The sequence below is a fragment of the Salvelinus alpinus genome, chromosome 7, assembly GCF_045679555.1.
Source record: "Salvelinus alpinus chromosome 7, SLU_Salpinus.1, whole genome shotgun sequence".
NCBI classification, from domain to species: Eukaryota; Metazoa; Chordata; class Actinopteri; order Salmoniformes; family Salmonidae; genus Salvelinus; species Salvelinus alpinus.
Genome location: NC_092092.1, coordinates 47,484,923 through 47,505,878, shown reverse-complemented (window position 1 = coordinate 47,505,878; position 20,956 = coordinate 47,484,923). Strand labels below are relative to the sequence as shown.

The 20,956-nt window shown below is 43.2% G+C and overlaps 2 protein-coding genes across 7 annotated transcripts in view; both read left to right on the top strand.

Moving 5' to 3' along the window:
* LOC139581106 (LIM domain-binding protein 2) overlaps positions 1 to 12,686 on the top strand; it is an 83,563-nt gene extending 70,877 nt beyond the window's left edge. For 2 of the 6 annotated variants that reach the window (XM_071410526.1, XM_071410524.1), the window contains 2 exons: positions 660 to 790; positions 10,162 to 12,686. In XM_071410526.1, the coding sequence (XP_071266627.1) occupies positions 660 to 790; positions 10,162 to 10,392 (362 nt within the window). In that variant the 3' untranslated portion in view covers positions 10,393 to 12,686. Of the gene's footprint in view, positions 1 to 649; positions 797 to 10,161 lie in introns of all 6 variants that reach the window. The other 4 variants (XM_071410525.1, XM_071410523.1, XM_071410521.1 and 1 more) reach the window with 3 other exon arrangements.
* A 2,016-nt stretch (positions 12,687 to 14,702) lies between these two features.
* LOC139581105 (transmembrane anterior posterior transformation protein 1 homolog) overlaps positions 14,703 to 20,956 on the top strand; it is a 36,873-nt gene continuing 30,619 nt past the window's right edge. Inside the window, exons 1-2 of the mRNA XM_071410520.1 lie at positions 14,703 to 14,998; positions 19,544 to 19,674. Coding sequence (XP_071266621.1) covers positions 14,806 to 14,998; positions 19,544 to 19,674 — 324 coding nt within the window. The 5' untranslated portion in view covers positions 14,703 to 14,805. The remainder of the gene's footprint in view (positions 14,999 to 19,543; positions 19,675 to 20,956) is intronic.

Below are 20,956 nucleotides of genomic sequence, written 5' to 3'. Positions count from 1 at the left end.
AACACCTGTTCGGAACACGAAGACGAAATTTGATGACTGCATGTCATATTTTTCATTCTACACCACTTGGAAATTGTTTGCTTAAACACCACACTGTGCATCACTACTTCATGTGATGATGCACACAAACATACAATCCGACTCACAAAGGCAACTCACAGCAAAACAAAGATATAAATGGCTACAGAAGCCTGTACAACTACAGATATACTGTAGATACAGTAGGATAAAAGGTGATGTTATCTATCCCAGTAGAGTCATTTTAATGTAGAGAGGCTATCGAGAACTGTACAACACCAAGGTCATTACGGCATTCACATTAAGTCAAGCAGCACGGTCTATTGTTGAGCAATTATGCAAATGAAACAGGGGTTCTTTCTTACTAGTGCATGTCTTGGGAGATCTTAACGCCTTTTGATTTCACCTCTGATGTTAACAAAGCATGGATCATTTTTGACTTGTTGCGTATTGTGCGTATTGTGTGTGTGTGCTTGAGTGTGTCTGTCTGTCTGTCTGTGGATGCTTGCATAGGTGTGTGTGCATGTCTATATACACGTGTGTGTGTATACATTGTGTATTCTTTATGTGTTAGCCCTACCTTGGTATATGCATTATGTTGTCCGCCATGGCTCTTGTTTCCTTTGCTGGTCGTGCCAAAGCTGAGCCAACGAGACAGACAACGACGAAGAGGAGGAAAAGGAAGAACTCTGCCAGCAGCGCCAACAGCAGCGTGGGCAATGCCAACAGTAAGAAGAGAAGCCCTGCCAGCAACTTCAGCCTCTCCAGTCAGGTACCTGTAAGCATCAGCTCTACCGGTTTGGCCCTCTCTTACACCCCTATACACCACATACCACCCTTATACACAACTACTATAGATGCACAGGCAGGAAGACATGTACTGAAACGCAACAATTCATTTATAGGACTATCAATCTACCATCATAATATGTTTATTTAAGTATTCATCTGGAATCGAGAATTATCTTTGTTGCTTCATTTACACCCTCTGCTCTGGGGATTTCTTTATCAACCGGCGCTCCATGGCTCTAGTCTATCCCGCATTTGCTTCCTCGACATGTCAATAGAACGGGGCCACTCGACACAGTTTGAGGTTAAACACCTACTTAAACCACTGAGTGTTGCACCTCACGCTTCACATCGCTCCGGGGTATAAAGTGCTATTGCGCTTCAGTTGTTTGCACAGGCTATAGTACTCTCTCATTATCACTCACTGGGTTTGCTAGACGTACAGTATGTATGGACTGTAAGGAGTCATACTGACCGTTTAGTACTGTAGTCCCTCTGGCTGGGGGTGTTTTTAGGAGGGAGGGGGGCAGGGAGACTGGGGAACTGTGAACTCTCTTTGTTTTGGGTTGGGTTGTTCCACATGGTGCTTTGCAGGTCATGCTTTTCATCCACAATGCATCTCTCTTTTTTCTCTCTCTTTCTCTATGTATATATTTTCTCTCTCTCTCTCTCACACACACACTCACATAGACACACACCCTCTCCAACTCAAGCTCCCCCTCTCTCTTGCTCTTTCTGGATCTGCCTCTCACTCGCTCTCTCTTCTTCTTTCGCTCTTTCTCACACACACATAGACGCCCACCTTCTCCAACTCTAACTCCCTCTCACTCTCTTTCACAGCCCCTCCCCTTCTATCTCTTACTCAACCACACATACACAAACATGCGCACCCACACACACAATTGTTTTCTCGGTGGATTGCTGTTTGGCTCTGCGCCATCTCTCATTATCACATATCTGTATACACCCCTCTCTCCCTACTCCCCAATCCTGAAACGCACACTTCCTATGGCTAACGTTGACGCGCGTCTTTAAGAGCAGCGGCGGAAACATGCTGGTTACATATGTTGCACGCCAGCTAGCTTTGTCTGAGAAGTTGTTCGTTCGTTGGCTGAGCACAGGCCCTACGTGAGCCCAATGACAATAAGAAGTGGACCCTGGCGAGGAAAGGGAGGGAGGGGGTGAATGGGGGGGGCATAGGGAAGTGAGGGGGAGTGGGTTGTTGTGTTGTTCAACAGTGACCTCTACTGGTTGCTAGGCTGAAATGACATTGAAAACCATGCAGAGTGCTACTATGTGTTTGCTGATGGATTCTTTTGGAACATTCAGATAGAAATGGATTGCGTAGAACAGATATGATTGTGTGTTAGCTTTATTTGATGAATTGCTATATTCATCCCTCTGAACATTTCACCTCAAGGAATATACCCCTGAAAATAATCCTGAGCCCTTACCTACACATTCTGTGTTTGCAGATCTTAAAAACCTCTTAAGGATCTAACCCTTTTTATACATTTTCACATAAAATGACATACCAAAATCTAACTGCCTGTAGCTCAGGACCTGAAGCAATGACATGCATATTCTTGATACCATTTGAAAGGAAACACTTTGAAGTTTTTGGAAATGTGAAATTAATGTAGGAGAATATAACATATTAGATCTGGTAAAATATATTTTTTTCATAATCTTTGAACTGCAAGAGAAAGGTCACAATGTACTATTCCAGGGTAGGCGTAATTTCGATTTTGGCCACTAGATGGCATCAGTGTACGTGCAACGTTTTAGACTGATTCAATGAACCATTGCATTACTATTCAAAATGTTGTATCAGTACTGCCCAAATATGCCTAATTGGTTTATTAATACATTTTCAAGTTCATAACTGTGCACTCTCCTCAAACAATAGCATGGTATTATTTCACTGTAATAGCTACTGTAAATTGGACAGTGCAGTTCGATTAACAAGAATTTAAGCTTTCTGCCCATATCAGATATGTCTATGTTCTGGGAAATGTTCTTGTAACTTACAACCTCATGCTAATCGCATTAGCCTAAGTTAGCTCAACTGTCCCGTGGGGGGGGGGGAACACCAATCCCGTAGTTAAGGGACTAGATAGGCTTATGCTGAAGGCCCAGCCCTTCAATGGGCATAGGGGAGCATCCACCATATTGCTTACACCTGTCCAGTTCCTTCAGACCTGCAAACACAGAAGGAGTAGGGGGCCAAGGGGGGTTGTCTGATCCCTCAAAAAGGATGCTAATAAAGTAACTGACAATCAGACAATGAGCATTATTAGCTGTCTTAACAGCCCATTGCTCCATTCAGGGCTAGCTAACGCGAAAAGTAATGAGATGAGTATATAAAACGTTATTAATTAGATCACAATTAACACTCCCCCCATTCCCAGTCTGACTACCAGCTGTTGTCATTGGTGGGGGGGCAGAGCAGAGGTAGGTTGACAGCCAACTTCACAGGAACAGATGGTGAATTCAAGGCTTGTTGGCAATCAGCATGTTTGGAGCTAATGACTTAATTAGCTATACAAATGAAAAAAATCTGTGTGGATATTGTAATTTAGTCAAAAAGCTCACCTAAATTAATTAGCACGATTTAAGGCGTAGTGGCGGTCGCTAGGGGGGTTTTGAGAGAAGTTTTTGAAAAGAGGCTTGTGTTGCGTCTCGGATAAACAAACTACCCCCCACCCCATACGGAGCCTCTTTGGTGCAATTATGTGTGTGTATGTGTGTGTCGGTGTTTGTGTGTGTGCGTGCGCATCAGAGGAGGGGAGCGAGAGCTCCCATGCCACGCCGCGTCGACACACATGGGCAGTGAAGCATGTGCTCCATTTAACTGTGCGGCTGCCTTCCGAGATGCAGCAGGAGGTTGTGGGCTGCTGAGGAGAGAGAAGCTTTAGCCGACCAGGGGGAGATGAGATATACAACTCAGCCTTCATAGAACAACTAACACCGTCCTAACATAGTCCATTTGATCACATATTTATAACTACCGGTAATCAATAATCGAATATTGCTTGAAGTACTGAATTGCATCTCCTAAATACTGTTACTTATTTTTAGACCTGTACATATCAAAATAGAGAGTTAGCATCACCCAGTTCCTTCACATTGCAAATAAAGAATCATCCAAAGAATACATCTCCCTATGTTTTCATCTGTGACCTCAACACAAGGGGTCATCTCCTTTAAATATGTCCTACATGATTACTATTGATTGGTCTGCGAGGGGCGGGAAGGGGAGGATATTCCACTTCATCAGTGGGGGGGGGGGGGGGTTCATTTCTACAGAGTGCTCAGAGCGGGGTCGACCCTGTACATGCGGGTTCACCAGTTTCACGGTGCTTCGCCATACACACCAGCCATACACACACTCCTGAAAATCCCCCCCATGCACCAACTGTTATTGCAGGAGCGGCAGGGGGTTGTGTCAAAACAAGGTAAACACACAGCCAAGGGTAATGCTCCGGGATTTACCCCTTTGGTGAAGCAACACACACACACATCTTCAGCAGTTGAAGCACACCAGCTTATAAATTAGACGGGTTAGAAGCTCATGAGTAGTTGTCATAGAAATGGATAGAGGACTCACTTGCCACAGAAGACTGTGATAGCATGGGCAGCTTATGGGTTGTAGCATAATGTTCTATACAGGTTTTATTCTAGGTTGGGATTCAATCGGATCAGCGTTCAATTTGTGTTGCAGCACTTTACATTTAAAGATAACTTCCAATTGAGCCGACATCTGCAGCGTTTACCGTGAATGCGATCTTCGCTAACGTCGGGGAAAATGCCTTTAAAATCTGCATGGCCAGCTGTCTAGCGCGCTGCGCAATGAATTGAATCACAGCCTTAGTAAAGATGTCCTTGTAGCTATAATAGAATGGTGTCTCGTCGCCTTACCAACATATGGTGTCAAAAGTAAGATCTGAACCCACGCCTCCATTCTGGGTTAGAATTAGAAGCTCAGGGGTAGGCTACTTGTGAAGGCTACGGGTCTTGATGAGCCTCAATGTCCTCTAGTGTTTTAGCTTTTGACCACTTTAGGGCACTTTTGACCCTTAATTGCTTTGGGTGGAATATCATGCATAGAGACACAAATTATTCAGCAACAAGCAGGAACACAGAAAGCCTTAAAGCTGCAATATGTAACTTTTGTGGGCAACCAGACCAAATTCACATAGAAATGTGAGTTATAGGTCTGTCATTCTCATTGAAAGCATGTCTAAGAAGCGGTGGATCTCTTCTATGTGCACTATTTCTATGCTTCCCGTTCTTAAGTTTAGTTTTTGCGTCTTTTACTTTCGGTTTTGTACATCAGCTTCAACAGCTGAAAATACACTAATTTTGGTTATGGACAAGATGTTTCACAGCAGTTTAGATGGTACAATGATTATTTCTACACTATACTTGCTTGTTTTGTCACATAAACAGAAATTTGTCAATCTATTAGAATTTTAGCAAACAGGAAATCCCTGAGGGATTTCTGCATAGTGCACCTTTAAGTGACTAACATCCCATCATGCTTAGGGTCATGTATAAAAACTCTGGGCAGGACATTATTTTGGCTACCATGGCTATGCCCCAATAGGATGACAATGTTCCCATCCACAGGGAAGAAGTGGTCACTGAATGGTTTGATGAGCATGAAAACGATGTAAACCATATGCCATGGCCGTCTCAGTCACCAGATCTTGACCCAATTGAACACTTATGGGAGATTCTGGAGTGGCGCCTAAGACAGCGTTTTCCAGCGACATCAACAAAACACCAAATTATGAAATTTCTTGTCAAAGAAAGATGTTGCATCCCCCCAATAGAAGATGCAAAATGGCACTGACAGAGATGGTCGCCTCGCTTCGAGTTCTTAGGAAACTATGCAGTATTTTGTTTTTTTATGTATTATTTCTTACATTGCTACCCCAGAAAATCTTAAGTCTTATTACATACAGCCGGGAAGAAATATTGGATATAAGAACAACATCAACTTACCAACATTACGACCAGGAATACGACTTTCCCGAAGCGGATCCTCTCTTCAGACCACCACCCAGGACAATGGATCTAATCCCAGTAGCTGATCCAAAACAACGGCGCCTCAAAAGGGACAGATGGAGCGGCCTCCTGGTCAGGCTACGTAGACGTGCACATTGCCCACCGCTCCCAAGTATACTACTCGCCAATGTCCAGTCTCTTGACAACAAGGTAGACGAAAGTAAGGGTTGCCTTCCAAATCTCTTTTTTTTTCTCTCATCAGAGATTGTAACATTCTCTGTTTCACGGAAACATGGCTCTCTTGGGATATGTTGTCGGAATCGGTTCAGCCATCGGGCTTCTCCATGAATCGCGCCGACAGAGATAAACACCTCTCTGGGAAGAGGAAGGGCGGGGGTGTATGCTTTATGATTACGACTCATGGTGTAATCATAACAACATACAGGAACTCAAGTCCTTCTGCTCACCCGACCTAGAATTCCTTACAATCAAATGCCGGCCATTTTACCTAACAAGAGAATTCTCGTCAGTTATAGTCACAGCTGTGTACATCCCTCTTCAAGCAGACACCAAGTCGATCCTCAAGGAAGTTCACTGGACTCTATGTAAACTGGAAATCCTATATCCTGAGGCTACATTTATTGTTGCTAGGGATTTTAACAAAGCAAATTTGAGAACAAGGCTACCTAAATTCTATCAGCATATTGATTGCACTACACGCAGGGGTAATACTCTCGACCACCACTACTCTAACTTCCGCGATGCATACAAAGAACTCCCCCGCCCTCCCTTCGGCAAATCCGACCATGACGCCATCTTGCTTCTACCGTCTTGGAATATGTTCCATCGACCTAAACACTGACACGGTGAGTGAGTTCATAAAGAAGCGCATTGGAGATGTTGTACCCACTGTGACTATTAAAACCTACATTAACCAGAAACCGTGGATGGATGAAGGCATTCGTGCAAAACTGAAAGCGCGAACCACCGCATTAAACCATGGAAAGAGGTCTGGAAATATGTCTGAATATAAACAGTGTAGTTATTCTCTCCGCAAGGCAATCAAACAAGCAAAATGCCGGTACAGGGGCAAGGTGGAGTCGTAATTCAACGGCTCAGACACGAGACATATCTGGCAGGGTTTACAGGAAATCACAGACTACAAAAAGAAAACCAGCCACGTCACGCTTCCAGACTCTTTGCCCGCTTTGAGGATAATACAGTGCCACCGTCGAGGCTCGCTAACAAGGACTGCCCCCCTCTCCTTCTCAGAGGCTGACGTGAGTAAAAGATGGCCACCATTGTTCCTGTACCCAAGAGCACTCACTTCTGTCATCATAAAGTGCTTTGAGAGACTAGTCAAGGATCATATCACCTCCACCTTATCAGCCACCCTAGACCCACTTCAGTTTGCATACTGCCCCAACAGGTCCACTGATGATGCAATCGCCATCACACTGCACACTGCCCTATCCCCATCTGGACAAAAATAATACCTATGTAAGAATGCTGTTCATTGACTACAACTCAGCATTCAACACCATAGTACCCTCCAAGCTCATCATCACAGTGAGGGTACCATCATCACACACACACACATCGTCAACTCAATCATCAAGTTTGCAGACGACACAACAGTAGTGGGCTTGATTACCAACAACGGCAAGACAGCCTACAGGGAGGAGGTGAGGGCACTCGAAGTGTGGTGTTAGGAAAACAACCTCTCACTCAACGTCAACAAAACAAAGGAGATGATCGTGGACTTCAGGGGGAGCACCCCCCTTTCCACATTGAAGGGACAGCAGTGGAGAAGGTGGAAAGTTTTAAGTTCCTCGGCGTACACATCACAGATAAACTGAAATGGTCCACCCACACAGACAGTGTGGTGAAGAAGGCGCAACAAAACCCTGACAAACTTTTACAGATGCACAATCGAGAGCATCCTGTCGGGCTGCATCACAGCCTGGTATGGCAACCGCAAGGCTCTCCAGAGGGTGGTGCGGTCTGCACAACGCATCACCGGGGGCAAACTACCTGCCCTCCATGACACCTACAGCACCCGATGTCACAGGAAGGCCAAAAAGATAATCAAGGACAACAACCACCCGAGCCACTGCCTGTTCACACCGCTACCATCCAGAAGGCGAGGCCAGTACAGGTGCATCAAAGCTGGGACCGAGAGATTGAAAAACAGCTTCTATCTCAAGGCCATCACACTGCTTAACAGCAATCACTAACTCAGAGATGCTGCTGCCTACATTGAGACCCAATAATTGGCCTCTTTAATAAATTGATCACTAGTCACTTTAAACAATGCCACTTTAAATAATGCCACTTTAATAACGTTAACATATCTTACATTACTCATATCACATGTACAGTTGAAGACGGAAGTTTACATACACTTAGGTTGGAGTCATTAAAACTAGTTTTTCAACCACTCCACAAATTTCTTGTTAACAAACTATAGTTTTGGCAAGTCGGTTAGGACATCTACTTTGTGCATGACACAAGTCATTTTTCCAACAATTGTTTACAGACAGATTATTCCACTTCTAATTCACTGTATCACAATTTCAGTGGGTCAGAAGTTTACATACACTAAGTTGACTGTGCCTTTAAACAGCTTGGAAAATTCCAGAAAATGATGTCATGGCTTTAGAAGCTTCTGATAGGCTATTTGACATCATTTGAGTCAATTGGAGGTGTAACTGTGGATGTATTTCAAGGCCTACCTTCAACCTCAGTGCCTCTTTGCTTGACATCATCGGGAAATCAGCCAAGAACTCAGAAAAAAAAAGTCTGGTTCATCCTTGGGAGCAATTTCCAAATGCCTGAAGGTCCCAAGTTCATCTATACAAACAATAGTACGCAAGTATAAACACCATGGGACCACGCAGTCGTCATACTGCTCAGGAAGGAGATGCATTCTGTCTCCTAGAGATGAACGTACTTTGGTGCGAAAAGTGCAAATCAATCCCAGAACAGCAGCAAAGGACCTTGTGAAGATGCTGGAGGAAACAGGTACAAACGTATCAAGATCCACTGTAAAACGAGTCCTATATCGACATAACCTGAAAGGCCGCTCAGCAAGGAAGAAGCCACTGCTCTAAAACCACCATAGAAAAACCAGACTATGGTTTGCAACTGCACATGGGGACAAAGATCGTACTTTTTGGAGAAATGTCCTCTGGTCTGATGAAACAAAAATAGAACTGTTTGGCCATAATGACCATCATGTTTGGAGGAAAAAGGGGGAGGCTTGCAAGCCGAAGAACACCATCCCAACCGTGAAGCACGGGGGTGGTAGCATCATGTTGTGGGGGTGCTTTGCTGCAGGAGGGACTGGTGCGCTTCACAAAATAGATGGCATCATGAGGAAGGAAAATTATGTGGATATATTTAAGCAACATCTAAAAACATCAGTCAGGAAGTTAAAGCTTGGTCGCAAATGGGTCTTCCAAATGGACAATGACCCCAAGCATACATCCAAAGTTGTGGCAATATGACTTAAGGACAACAAAGTCAAGGTATTGGAATGGCCATCACAAAGCCCTGACCTTAATCCTATAGAAAATTTGTGGGCAGAACTGAAAAAGCTTGTGCGAGCAAGGAGGCCTACAAACTTGATTCAGTTACACAAGCTCTGTCAGGAGGAATGGGCCAAAATTCACCCAACTTATTGTAGGACGGTTGTGGAAGGCTACCTGAAACGTTTGACCCAAGTTAAACAATTTCAAGGCAATGCTACCAAGTACTAAATGAGTGTATGTAAACTTCTGACCCACTGGGAGTGTGATGAAAGAAATAAAGCTTAAATAAATCATTCTCTCTACTATTATTCTAACATTTCACATTTTGTGTATTAGGTAGTTGTTGGGAAATTGTTAGATTACTTGCTAGATATTACTGTACTGTCATTACAAGTATTTGGCTACACTCGCATTAAAATCTGCTAACCATGTGTATGTGACCAATAAAATTTGATTTGATTTAGAGTTCCAGACACTTGTAGAATCTATGCCAAGGTGCATTTAAGCTGTTCTGGCTTGTGTTGGCCCAAAGCCCTATTAAGACACTTTATGTTGGTGTTTCCTTTATTTTGGCAGTTACCTGTACATTTCATGTAGTTATCGACATGATTTGTGACAAAGATTTAGAGTTAGTATAACATGCAGATCACACCATAAAATGTTTATGATCAATATAGTATAATCAATATATAATCAATTCGATATATCACATATCATCTCTCAGAATTCCATACATCTCACACATGCAACAATGTGTATCTTTAAATGTCTGACCTTTAACCTTTGACCTCTCTCATTTGCCTTCCAGGACGTAATGGTGGTGGGCGAGCCCACCCTGATGGGCGGGGAGTTCGGGGACGAGGACGAGCGTCTAATCACGCGTCTGGAGAACACGCAGTACGATGCCGCCAACGGATTGGACGACGAGGACGACTTCAACGGCTCGCCCGCGCTCGGCAATAACAGCCCGTGGGGCAGCAAGCCGCCCAACAACCAGGACAGCAAGGCCGAGAGCACAGCGCCGCAGGCGTCACAGTAAAACGCACGGATACCAAGAGCACAGTCAGTGCCCCAACTCTCATATGTACAATTGGGTGACATTTAACTCCAATGGTTAAATGTCACTCTTTTGGACATATTCTAATGATACCATGTTGTCCTCACAGTAAAACACAGAGGGACAATATCTATTTGAAAAACTGTACCTATTTGGCCCACTAGGGCAGCGCCCTCCAAAACCTCAAATCGTACTGAATTGAACCCCGTGGCAAATGTTTCCACGTCATGGTCAACGGTGTCACTATCACTCATCATGGTCAATCATCTCCACCAAATACCAGAACAATTCTTCTCCGACTTCACTGTAACATCCTGAAGAGAGACTGAGACAGAGAACTGACTGACATTGCACAGCAATATCCATACGATAAAGACTACTTTTCCATCTAAATGCATACAGGTTGTATGCATTGCAATGATGACATAAAACAATAGTGGGTTTTCTTTTTTCAACTTTTCCTAGAATTCCTTTGTTTGGATTTGGTGGGAATTCCCAGTGTAAGGGAAGTTGGGATTGCTCTGGGAATGACACAAGGCCAGTGTCTTCATTTGAATTCTCCTTCATGGACACCTTCTCAGTCCTTGAGCTTTAACTGTAGTGGGATTCTGTGGTTGTTGCCCTTTTGACCTTTGATCTGCAGGTTGCGACCCCTCTGGGACAGTTGACAGTAGAAGTCAAAACATAACATCTAAAACAAAATGTCTCTTTTAAGAGCATCAGCCTCAATGAGAACGAACCGGCAAGGTTTTACTCAGCCACCAAAACTGCATCCACCACGGCCGAGACGTCGTCGTCTTGAGCATTTTCATCTTTATTGGAAATTCATTTGGCTGTTGGTTTGTTTACGTTGTTTTTGTTTTTTACCGATTTCCAATTAAAAGGAAAGTGACTCTGTTTCACCACTATGGACAGCTTCAAGTGGGATACTCGTGTTCCAGGATTTCCTTTCCAGAATTACAGCAGTCGTCGCCGATTGTTATTTCACGCAAACCTGTTCGATCGTGTTTGTAGTCTATTGGTGTTCTTTTGCTTCTCCCCAAAATACTTTGCAATCAGATTTGTGCGTTGCCAATCAGTATGTAAACTTTTCTGACATACACCAATGCATTAATGTTTTTTTTCTTATTTTGGAATTTGTCTTTGTTCTTTCCCTTTAATGACTGACCTATTCCAAACTGATATTAAAGTTCTAATGCAGTCGTTTTCATCTCAATATCAAATCATTTCTGGGTAACAATTAAGTACCTCATTGTGATTGTTTTTAATTAAAATGTCAAAAAGAAACAAAATTAGCTTCTTAGCAAAAAGCAATTCCTCAAGCAAGACTTTTTTCTAACAGCTTTTACACAAAAAGGGAATCATCATAATATTCTCAATTTCACAGTATTATTCCAACCTCATAGTGTGGAAATATATATAAAACACAGGCACATCACATTTTTGACTGCAATGGGCCTTTAAAGCTTTTTCCTGCATGATTTAACTTTTTTTGTTTGATATATGTACTTTTTTGAGTTGGTCAGCCATTTGGGGGGGGGGGGGTTCATCCATTTGGGAACACTGTTACAAGGTTTATAGCTCTGTACATAGAGGTGTGACATACAACTTTATTCATTTAAGATTACCCACCATTTTGAAACCATTTTGTACATGGCGGCTGTTTCGCACTCTCTCTTTTTATTTGCATTAGTTTCACATTTCTATAGGGCCTTTCGGATTCTGTTGTCTGTCCGACAGATTTTTGCAGCTATAAGAAGCTCATTGATCATTTTGACATGTTTATATCCAGTCAATGAATTAGTGCACAGATCAGATATTAAACTATAATGTTTTAGAAATGTTTCAAATTGTTAACATTTGAACATTTCCTAAATTGATTCATTGTAGAGATTAAAAAATACATTCATTATTAGACGCAAATCCAGAAAAAACAGCATACTCAAGGCCCTACAGAATTGCAGTTTGAAAACCCCTGTTTTTGTGTTACCAGTTGTTCTTTAATTGACTATTCTTCCTTGAATTCCTCTCCTCATGTTGGATTTTGTTTCAAAATGACAAGAAGACAACTGTGGATGTCTTTATTATAAGATCTTTTGTGTATTTATTTGTGCATTTGTAAGGAAGCTAACACATTTCTGAAGCTGTCTGAACCTGGTATTATTAGAACTCTGCACAATTTGTACATTATATCGCAGAGATGTTTTGTGTCATATCTGATGTCTGGTATATATGCTTTGCCATTATGTGTGCCAATAAACTGTGCTTGCAGATTGGTCCGATTGGGTTATTGCAGACATTGTGTATGGATTACTGTGCATTAACTGCCCTTGCTTGTCTGTTTCTCAATCTGTTTTCCTATACCTTTATTCTAGTCTGCCTGTCCTCTTGTCTAGCAATAGGTAGCCAATTTGAAATGCTGTTACTACAGCATAACTGTGCTGTGTGCTTATGTATTCCCAATATGACAAATTGGCTAATGTCAGCCACCACTTCTTAGTTTCTTGATCAATATGATGCGTTATTTAGGGTCAGGGGGTCAACAGGTTCATCAATAGACCAATTGCGCATTTAAGATGTATAGATCCAATTGTTTCTCTTTGAACAGGATTTTAGTCAGCAATGAATCATTCAGGCATCAGGCTACTAAACGCAGGGAAGCAGCAGCAGGATATCAAGTGTGAAATATTTGGATGGATCTTTGACATCATCTTGCGGTATTGAAAGGACATCTGAATATCCAATTAGAAGAATTACATCCAAATATTTTATGTATCATTCACATTATTATTATTCACATTGATGGGATATTGGGATGAAATTAATTGACATTTGATTGAAATTATCACCTTATTTCTTTGCAAAAGTCTATGATTATGTGATAAGTCTTTTGGCTAAGGAAAGACATTTAATTGATGTCAGATGAAATACAAATCCCATACCTTGTGTACATATCTGTGGTGGATTGTTGTGTCAACAATCGGTGTTGATAATGTTTGTTTGATCAATATTAATACACCCTTCAAATTAGTGGATTTGGCTATTTCAGCCACACCCGTTGATGACAAGTGTATAAAATCGAGCACACAGCCATGCAATCTCCATAGACAAACATTAGAATGGCCTTACTGAAGAGCTGTGACTTTCAACATGGCACCGTCATAGGATGCCACCTTTCCAAGAAGTCAAATTTCTGCCCTCCTAGACTTGCCCCGGGCAACTGTAAGTGCTGTTATTGTGAAGTGAAAATGTCTAGGAGCAACAACAGCTCAGCCGCGAAGTGGTAGGCCACACAATCTCACCGAACGGGACCAAGTGCTGAAGTGCGTAGCGCGTAAAAACCGTCTGTCCTCGTTTGCAACACTCACTACTGACTTCTGCCTCTGGAAGCAACATTCGTCCGGGGCTTCATGAAATGGGTTTTCATGGCCGAGCAATGCCAAGTGTCGGCTGGAGTGGTGTAAAGCTCGCCGCCATTGGACTCTGGAGCAGTGGAAACGTGATCTCTGGAGTGATGAATCACGCACACCATCTGCCAGGAGAACGCTACCTGCCTGAATGCATAGTGCCAACTGGAACGTTTGGTGGAGGAGGAATAATGATCTGAGGCTGTTTTTCATGGTTCCGGCTAAGCCCCTTAGTTCCGGTGAAGGGAAATCTTAACACTATAGCATACATTCCAGACGATTCTGTGCTTCAAACGTTGTGGCAACCGTTTGGGGAAGGCCCTTTCTTGTTTCAGCATGACAATGCCCCCGTGCACAAAGCGAGGTCCATAGAGAATTGGTTTGTCGAGATCGGTGTGGAAGAACTTGACTGGCCTGCACAGAGCACTTACCTTAACTCCATTGAACACCTTTGGGGTGAATTGGAACGCCGACTATGAGCCAGGCCTATTCGCCCAACATCAGTGCCCAAGCTCACTAATGCTCTTGTGGCTGAATGGAAGTCCCTGCATCAATGTTCCAACATCTAGTGGGAAGCCTTCCCAGAAGAGTGGAGGCTATTATAGCAGCAAAGGGGAACTAACTCCATATAAATTCCCATGATTTTGGAATGAGATGTTCGACGAGCAGTGTATGTATGTTTATTTTAAGTATCAACTCCTTGGCGACAATGTGATGACAGTTGTGTTTGTCCCATAGAGAATGATAGAGGCCTCTAGTGGCCAAAGGGCTATTGTTGCATTAGCAGTGCCATTGAGGGCTTCCACCATTTTAAAGTAGTCAAAGTAGTCAACTCGCCGATTTGGTGGGGATCAGTATGGGTTGTAGCCTCAATGGCGCTGCCCATGCTGTCACAAACGCTTTAAAGGCACATGTATAAAGTTGAGTCCTCTATCTATCTCTATGGTTGGTCCATGAACGTTGCTATCAACGCGGCTGCAAATTGAAGATGGCGGACTTGTTGGGGACTGTGCCGTCAGATGAAAAAGAAACCGAAAATAAGGACAAGAAGAAGGAGAAACGGCCATGGGATGATATACCAAGGTCGAGGGAAATCGGTAAAACTCCAGATCTGGCGGAAACATTGGGCTTTTACGATATAAATGCTGTCAGACGGGAGCAACGTGAACGTGATAACTCAGGTGGGTTTCCCTGGCTCGCGCGCAGGTTTAAACGGTGTCTTTAACGATCATTTTATCTGATTAACCGACCTCTCTATATGTCTAGAAATAATGCCTTGGAAGCTGACGATTGCATGAAAATCATTGTAAAATACATGTCATAGAGGCTCAACAATTTTTCTATTATTTAGCTATCTTTGGGCTGGCCCACAGTCATTGGGGCTGTCCCGACTGAATGCACAACCAACCAAAGCATGTCATTGGATTTTCGAGCTGTCAATTTTAACGGTGTTGTCTTGCGAGTTGTTTGTTTGTAAAAAAAAAAATAATAATACTTCGCTTTCAGTAAGTCTTTCTCACCTTTTGTATTAGTAGCATGTGATAATATATTCTAACTAACTGATCATTACAAATATTTTAAATGTGTCTACTAATTCCTTCAACGTTTTAATTCGCGTACACGTGATGTCACGAACCGCACCTAGCCAAGGCAGGAGACGTCTAGCCTACGTGGAGGGGGCAACAGTCACGGATGTTTTGATCAATGACAATATAGTGAACTACAATAACATTAGTTAGCTACGCTATTTGCTCAGTACGGTTTAATGTTAATGCTAACGTTACCTGTCATGCCAATGTGTGTCAAAGAAGATGAAAAGTCTAGCTTGCTGCCTTCTGCTCTAGCTTATGTGCGGAGAGCGCCTAGTTTGTATGCATACAGTACTGTAACAATTACGCCGAGCTGTTACAAAAAGTAGTGAAATCAGGTCATCATCGCACTATCAGTCAAAATAGACAGTTATTTCTGTTGGAAATTGTGAGAACCTGTCAAATATTTGAGTATATCTTTTAATGTGACAACACTGAAGAAATGACACTTTGCTACAATGTAAAGTAGTGAGTGTACAGCTTGTATAACAGTGTAAATTTGCTGTCCCCTCAAAATAACTCAACACACAGCCATTAATGTCTAAACCGCTGGCAACAAAAGTGAGTACACCCCTAAGTGAAAGTGTCCAAATTGGGCCCAATTTAGCCATTGTCCCTCCCAGGTGTCATGTCACTTGTTAGTGTTACAAGGTCTCAGGTGTGAATGGGGAGCAGGTGTGTTAAATTTGGTGTCATCGCTCTCACACTCCCTCATACTGACTGGTCACTGGAAGTTCAACATGGCACCTCATGGCAAAGAACTCTGAGGATCTGAAAAAATAATTGTTGCTCTACATAAAGATGGCTTGGGCTATAAGAAGATTGCCAAGACCCTGAAACTGAGCTGCAGCACGGTGACCAAGACCATACAGCGGTTTAACTGGAAATGTTCCACTCAGAACAGGCCTCGCCATGGTCGACCAAAGAAGTTGAGTGCACGTTCTCAGCGTCATATCCAGAGGTTGTCTTTGGGAAATAGACGTATGAGTGCTGCCAGCATTGCTGCAGAGGTTGAAGGGGTGGGGGGTCAGCCTGTCAGTGCTCAGACCATACGCCATACACTGCATCAAATTGGTCTGCATAGCTGTCGTCCCAGAAGGAAGCCTCTTCTAAAGATGATGCACAAGAAAGCCCGCAAACAGTTTGCTGAAGACAAGCAGACTAAGGACATGGATTACTGGAACCATGTCCTGTGGTCTGATGAGACCAAGATAAACTTATTTGGTTCAGATGGTGTCAAGCGTGTGTGGCGGCAACCAGGTGAGGAGTACAAAGACAAGTGTGTCTTGCCTACAGTCAAGAATGGTGGTGGGAGCGTCATGGTCTGGGGCTGCATGAGAACTGCCGGCACTGGGGAGCTACAGTTCATTGAGGGAACCATGAATGCCAACATGTCCTGTGACATACTGAAGCAGAGCATGATCCCCTCCCTTCGGAGACTGGGCCGCAGAGCAGTATTCCAACATGATAACGACCCTAAACACACCTCCAAGACGACTACTGCCTTGCTAAAGAAGCTGAGGGTAAAGGTGATGGACTGGCCAAGCATGTCTCCAGACCTAAACCCTATTAAGCATCTGTGGGGCATCCTCAAACGGAAGGTGGAGGAGTGCAAGGTCTCTAACATCCACCAGCTCCGTGATGTCGTCATGGAGGAGTGGAAGAGGACTCCAGTGGCAACCTGTGAAGCTCTGGTGAACTCCATGCCCAAGAGGGTTAAGGCAGTGCTGGAAGATGATGGTGGCCACACAAAATATTGACACTTTGTGCCCAATTTGGACACTTTCACTTAGGGGTGTACTCACTTTTGTTGCCAGCGGTTTAGACATTAATGGCTGTGTGTTGAGTTATTTTGAGGGGACAGCAAATTTACACTGTTATACAAGCTGTACACTCACTACTTTACATTGTAGCAAAGTGTCATTTCTTCAGTGTTGTCACATGAAAAGATATACTCAAATATTTACAAAAATGTGAGGGGTGTACTCACTTTTGTGATATACTGTATATACATACATACATGCATACATACAGTGGGGAGAACAAGTATTTGATACACTGCCGATTTTGCAGGTTTTCCTACTTACAAAGCATGTAGAGGTCTGTAATTTTTATCATAGGTACAGAGAGACGGAATCTAAACAAAAATCCAGAAAATGACATTGTATGATTTTTAAGTAATTAATTTGCATTTTATTGCATAACATAAGTATTATGTTCTTTAAAAGTGTTATTTAAAAGTGCAGCATACCAGTAGGCTGTGTACTTTACTTCATAACTTACTAAGTGGAATGGTAATTAATGAGACTGCCACTGTAGCTCAGTTTTCCTCATACCGAAAGCCTTCGCAAGTATGTTAGATAAGCATGAGGGATAAAGTGGCATTTTAATTCAGTTGGCTCTGTTCTTATATGAATACTTATTTGGCTACATTATGCTTATTTTTTAGGACATATTTTGTTTTCTGTGTCGAGCTTCCCACAGTTGGCACACATACAGTACTAGTCAACTTTGGACACACCAACTCATTCCAGGATTAATCTTTATTTTTACTATTTTCCGCATTGTAGAATAATAGTGACGACATGAAAACTATGAAATAACATATGAAATCATGTAGTAAGCAAAAAAAGTGTTAAACAAATCAAAATATATTTGAGATTCTTCAAAGTAGCCACCCTTTGCCTTGATGTCAGCTTTGCACACTCTTGGCATTCTCTCAACCAGCTTCTTGAGGTAGTCACCTGGAATGCATTTCAATAAACAGGTGTGCCTTGTTAAGTTAGTTTGTGGAATGTATTTCCTTCTTATTGCGTTTGAGCCAATCATTTGTGTTGTGACAAGGTAGGGGTGGTATACAAAAGATAGCCCAATTTAGTAAAAGACCAAGTCCATATTATGGCAAGAACAGCTAAAATAAGCAAAGAGAAAAGACAGTCCATCATTACTTTAAGACATGAAGGTCAGTCACTACGAACTTTGAAAGTTTCTTTTAAGTGCAGTCGCAAAAACCATCAAGTGCTATGATGAAACTGGCTCTCATGAGGACTGCTACAGGAATGGAAGACCCATAGTTACCTCTGCTGCAGAGGATAAGTTCATTTGAGTTACCAGTCTCAGAAATTGCAGCCTAAATAAATGCTTCACAGAGTTCAAGTAACAGACACACCTCAACATCAACTGTTCAGAGAAGACTGCGTGAATCAAATTAACCACTACTAAAGGACACGAATAAGAAGAAGAGACTTGCATGGGCCAAGAAACACGAGCAATGGACATTAGACCGGTAGAAATCTGTCCTTTGGTCTGATGAGTCCAAATTTGAGATTTTGGGTTCCAACTTCCATGTCTTTGTCAGACACAGAGTATGTGATTGGATGATCTCCGCATGTGTGGTTCCCACCATGAAGCATGGAGGAGGAGGTGTGATAGTGTGGGGTTCTTTTCTGGTGACACTCTCTGATTTATTTAGAATTCAAGGCACACTTAATCAGCATGGCTACCACAGCATTCTGCAGCGATACGCCATCCCATCTGGTTTGGGCATAGTGGGAATATCATTTGTTTTTTAACAGGACAATGACCCAAAACACACCTCCAGGCTGTGTAAGGGCTATTTGACCAAGAAGGAGAGTGATGGAGTGCTGCATCAGATGACCTGGCCACAATCACCCGACCTCAACTCAATTGAGATGGTTTGGGGTGAGTTGGACTGCAGAGTGAAGGAAAAGCAGCCAACAAGTGCTCAGCATATGTGGGAACTCCCAAGACTTTTGGAATAGCATTCCAGGTGAAGCTGGTTGAGAGAAGGCCAAGAGTGCAAAGCTGTCAAGGCAAAGGGTGGCTACTTTTGAAGAATATAAAATATATATTGGTTACTACATGATTCCATATGTGTTATTTCATAGTTTTGATGTCTTCACTATTATGCTACAATGTAGAAAATAGTAAAAAAATAAAGAAAAACCCTTGAATGAGTAGGTGTGTCCAAACTTTTGACTGGTACTGTGTATTTTGGCCATTATGTTGATAACCATGCGTACACACAGCTATCTTACCAAAATACAGTAATGCAAACTGGAGCGACAATAGCCTTGTTGTAACATAGCGCTAAGTGTTGTCATCGTGTTATTCCAGATCCGTCGCTGGCTCGCTTCATGTGTGCTGAGCTGACCCGTGGCTACTTCCTGGAGCACAACGAAGCGAAATACACCGAGCGCAGAGAGCGAGTGTACACATGCATGCGCATTCCCAGAGAACTGGAAAAGGTAGGTACAGTAGAGACCCCCTTGACTTTTTTTCACACTGTTGTTTGAAGCACTGTCACCATGAATGTTTACAATTTTACTTGTCTCAGCAGCATGCATATTTGATGCGAAAGAGGGTAGAAATGACTAATTTGGTCAATATTAATTACCAAGCCAACCAGACAGAACCGGCGCCAGGATAAAGTGACTAAGGGGGCAGTTGAAATCGGTGAGGGGGAACAATTTTGGTGGGTTCTTGCATATGAATTATCTTGAATTCTGCTTATATCAATCAAATGTATTTATAAAGCCCTTCTTACATCAGCCGATGTCACAAAGTGCTGTACAGAAACCCAGCCTAAAACCCCAAACAGCAAGAAATGCAGGTGTAGAAGCACGGTGGCTACGAAAAACTCCCTAGAAAGGCCGGAACCTAGGAAGAAACCTAGAGAGGAACTAGGCTATGAGGGCTGGAGATTATAACAGATGTTCATAGATGACCAGTAGGGTCAGATAATAATCACAGTGGTTGTAGAGGGTGCAACAGGTCAGCACCTCAGGAGTAAATGTCAGGTGGCTTTTCATAGCCGATCATTCAGAGTATCTTTACCGCACCTGCTGTCTCTAGAGAGTTGAAAACAGGAGGTCTGGGACAAGGAAGCACGTCCGGTGAACGGGTCAGGGTTCCATAGCCGCAGGCAGAACAGTTGAAACTGGAGCAGCAGTACGACCAGGTGGACAGGGAACAGCAAGGAGTCATCAGGCCAGGTAGTCCTGAGGCATGGTCCCAGGGAATCAGTTCCTGAGAGAGAGAGCGAGAGACTTCAATTCACACAGAAATACTCCAGATATAACAGACTGACCCTAGCCCCCCGACACAAACTATTGCAGCATAAATACTGGAGGCTGAGACTGGAGGGGTCGGGAGACACTGTGGCCCCATCCAACGAAACCCCCCAGACAGGGCCAAACAGGCAGGGTATAACCCCACCCACTTTGCCAAAGCTAGCCCCCACACCACTAGAGATATATCTTCAACCACCAACTTATTATCCTGAGACAAGGCCGAGTACAGCCCATGAAGATCTCCCCCACGGCACGAACCCGAGGGGGGCGCCAACCCAGACAGGTTGATCACGTCAGTGACTCACGCCACTCAAGAGACACACCCCTCCTAGGGACGGCATGAAAGAGCACCAGTAAGCCAGTTACTCAGTCCCTGTAATAGGGTTTGAGGCAGAGAATCCCAGTGGAGAGAGGAGAACCGGCCAGGCAGAGACAGCAAGGGCGGTTCGTTGCTCCA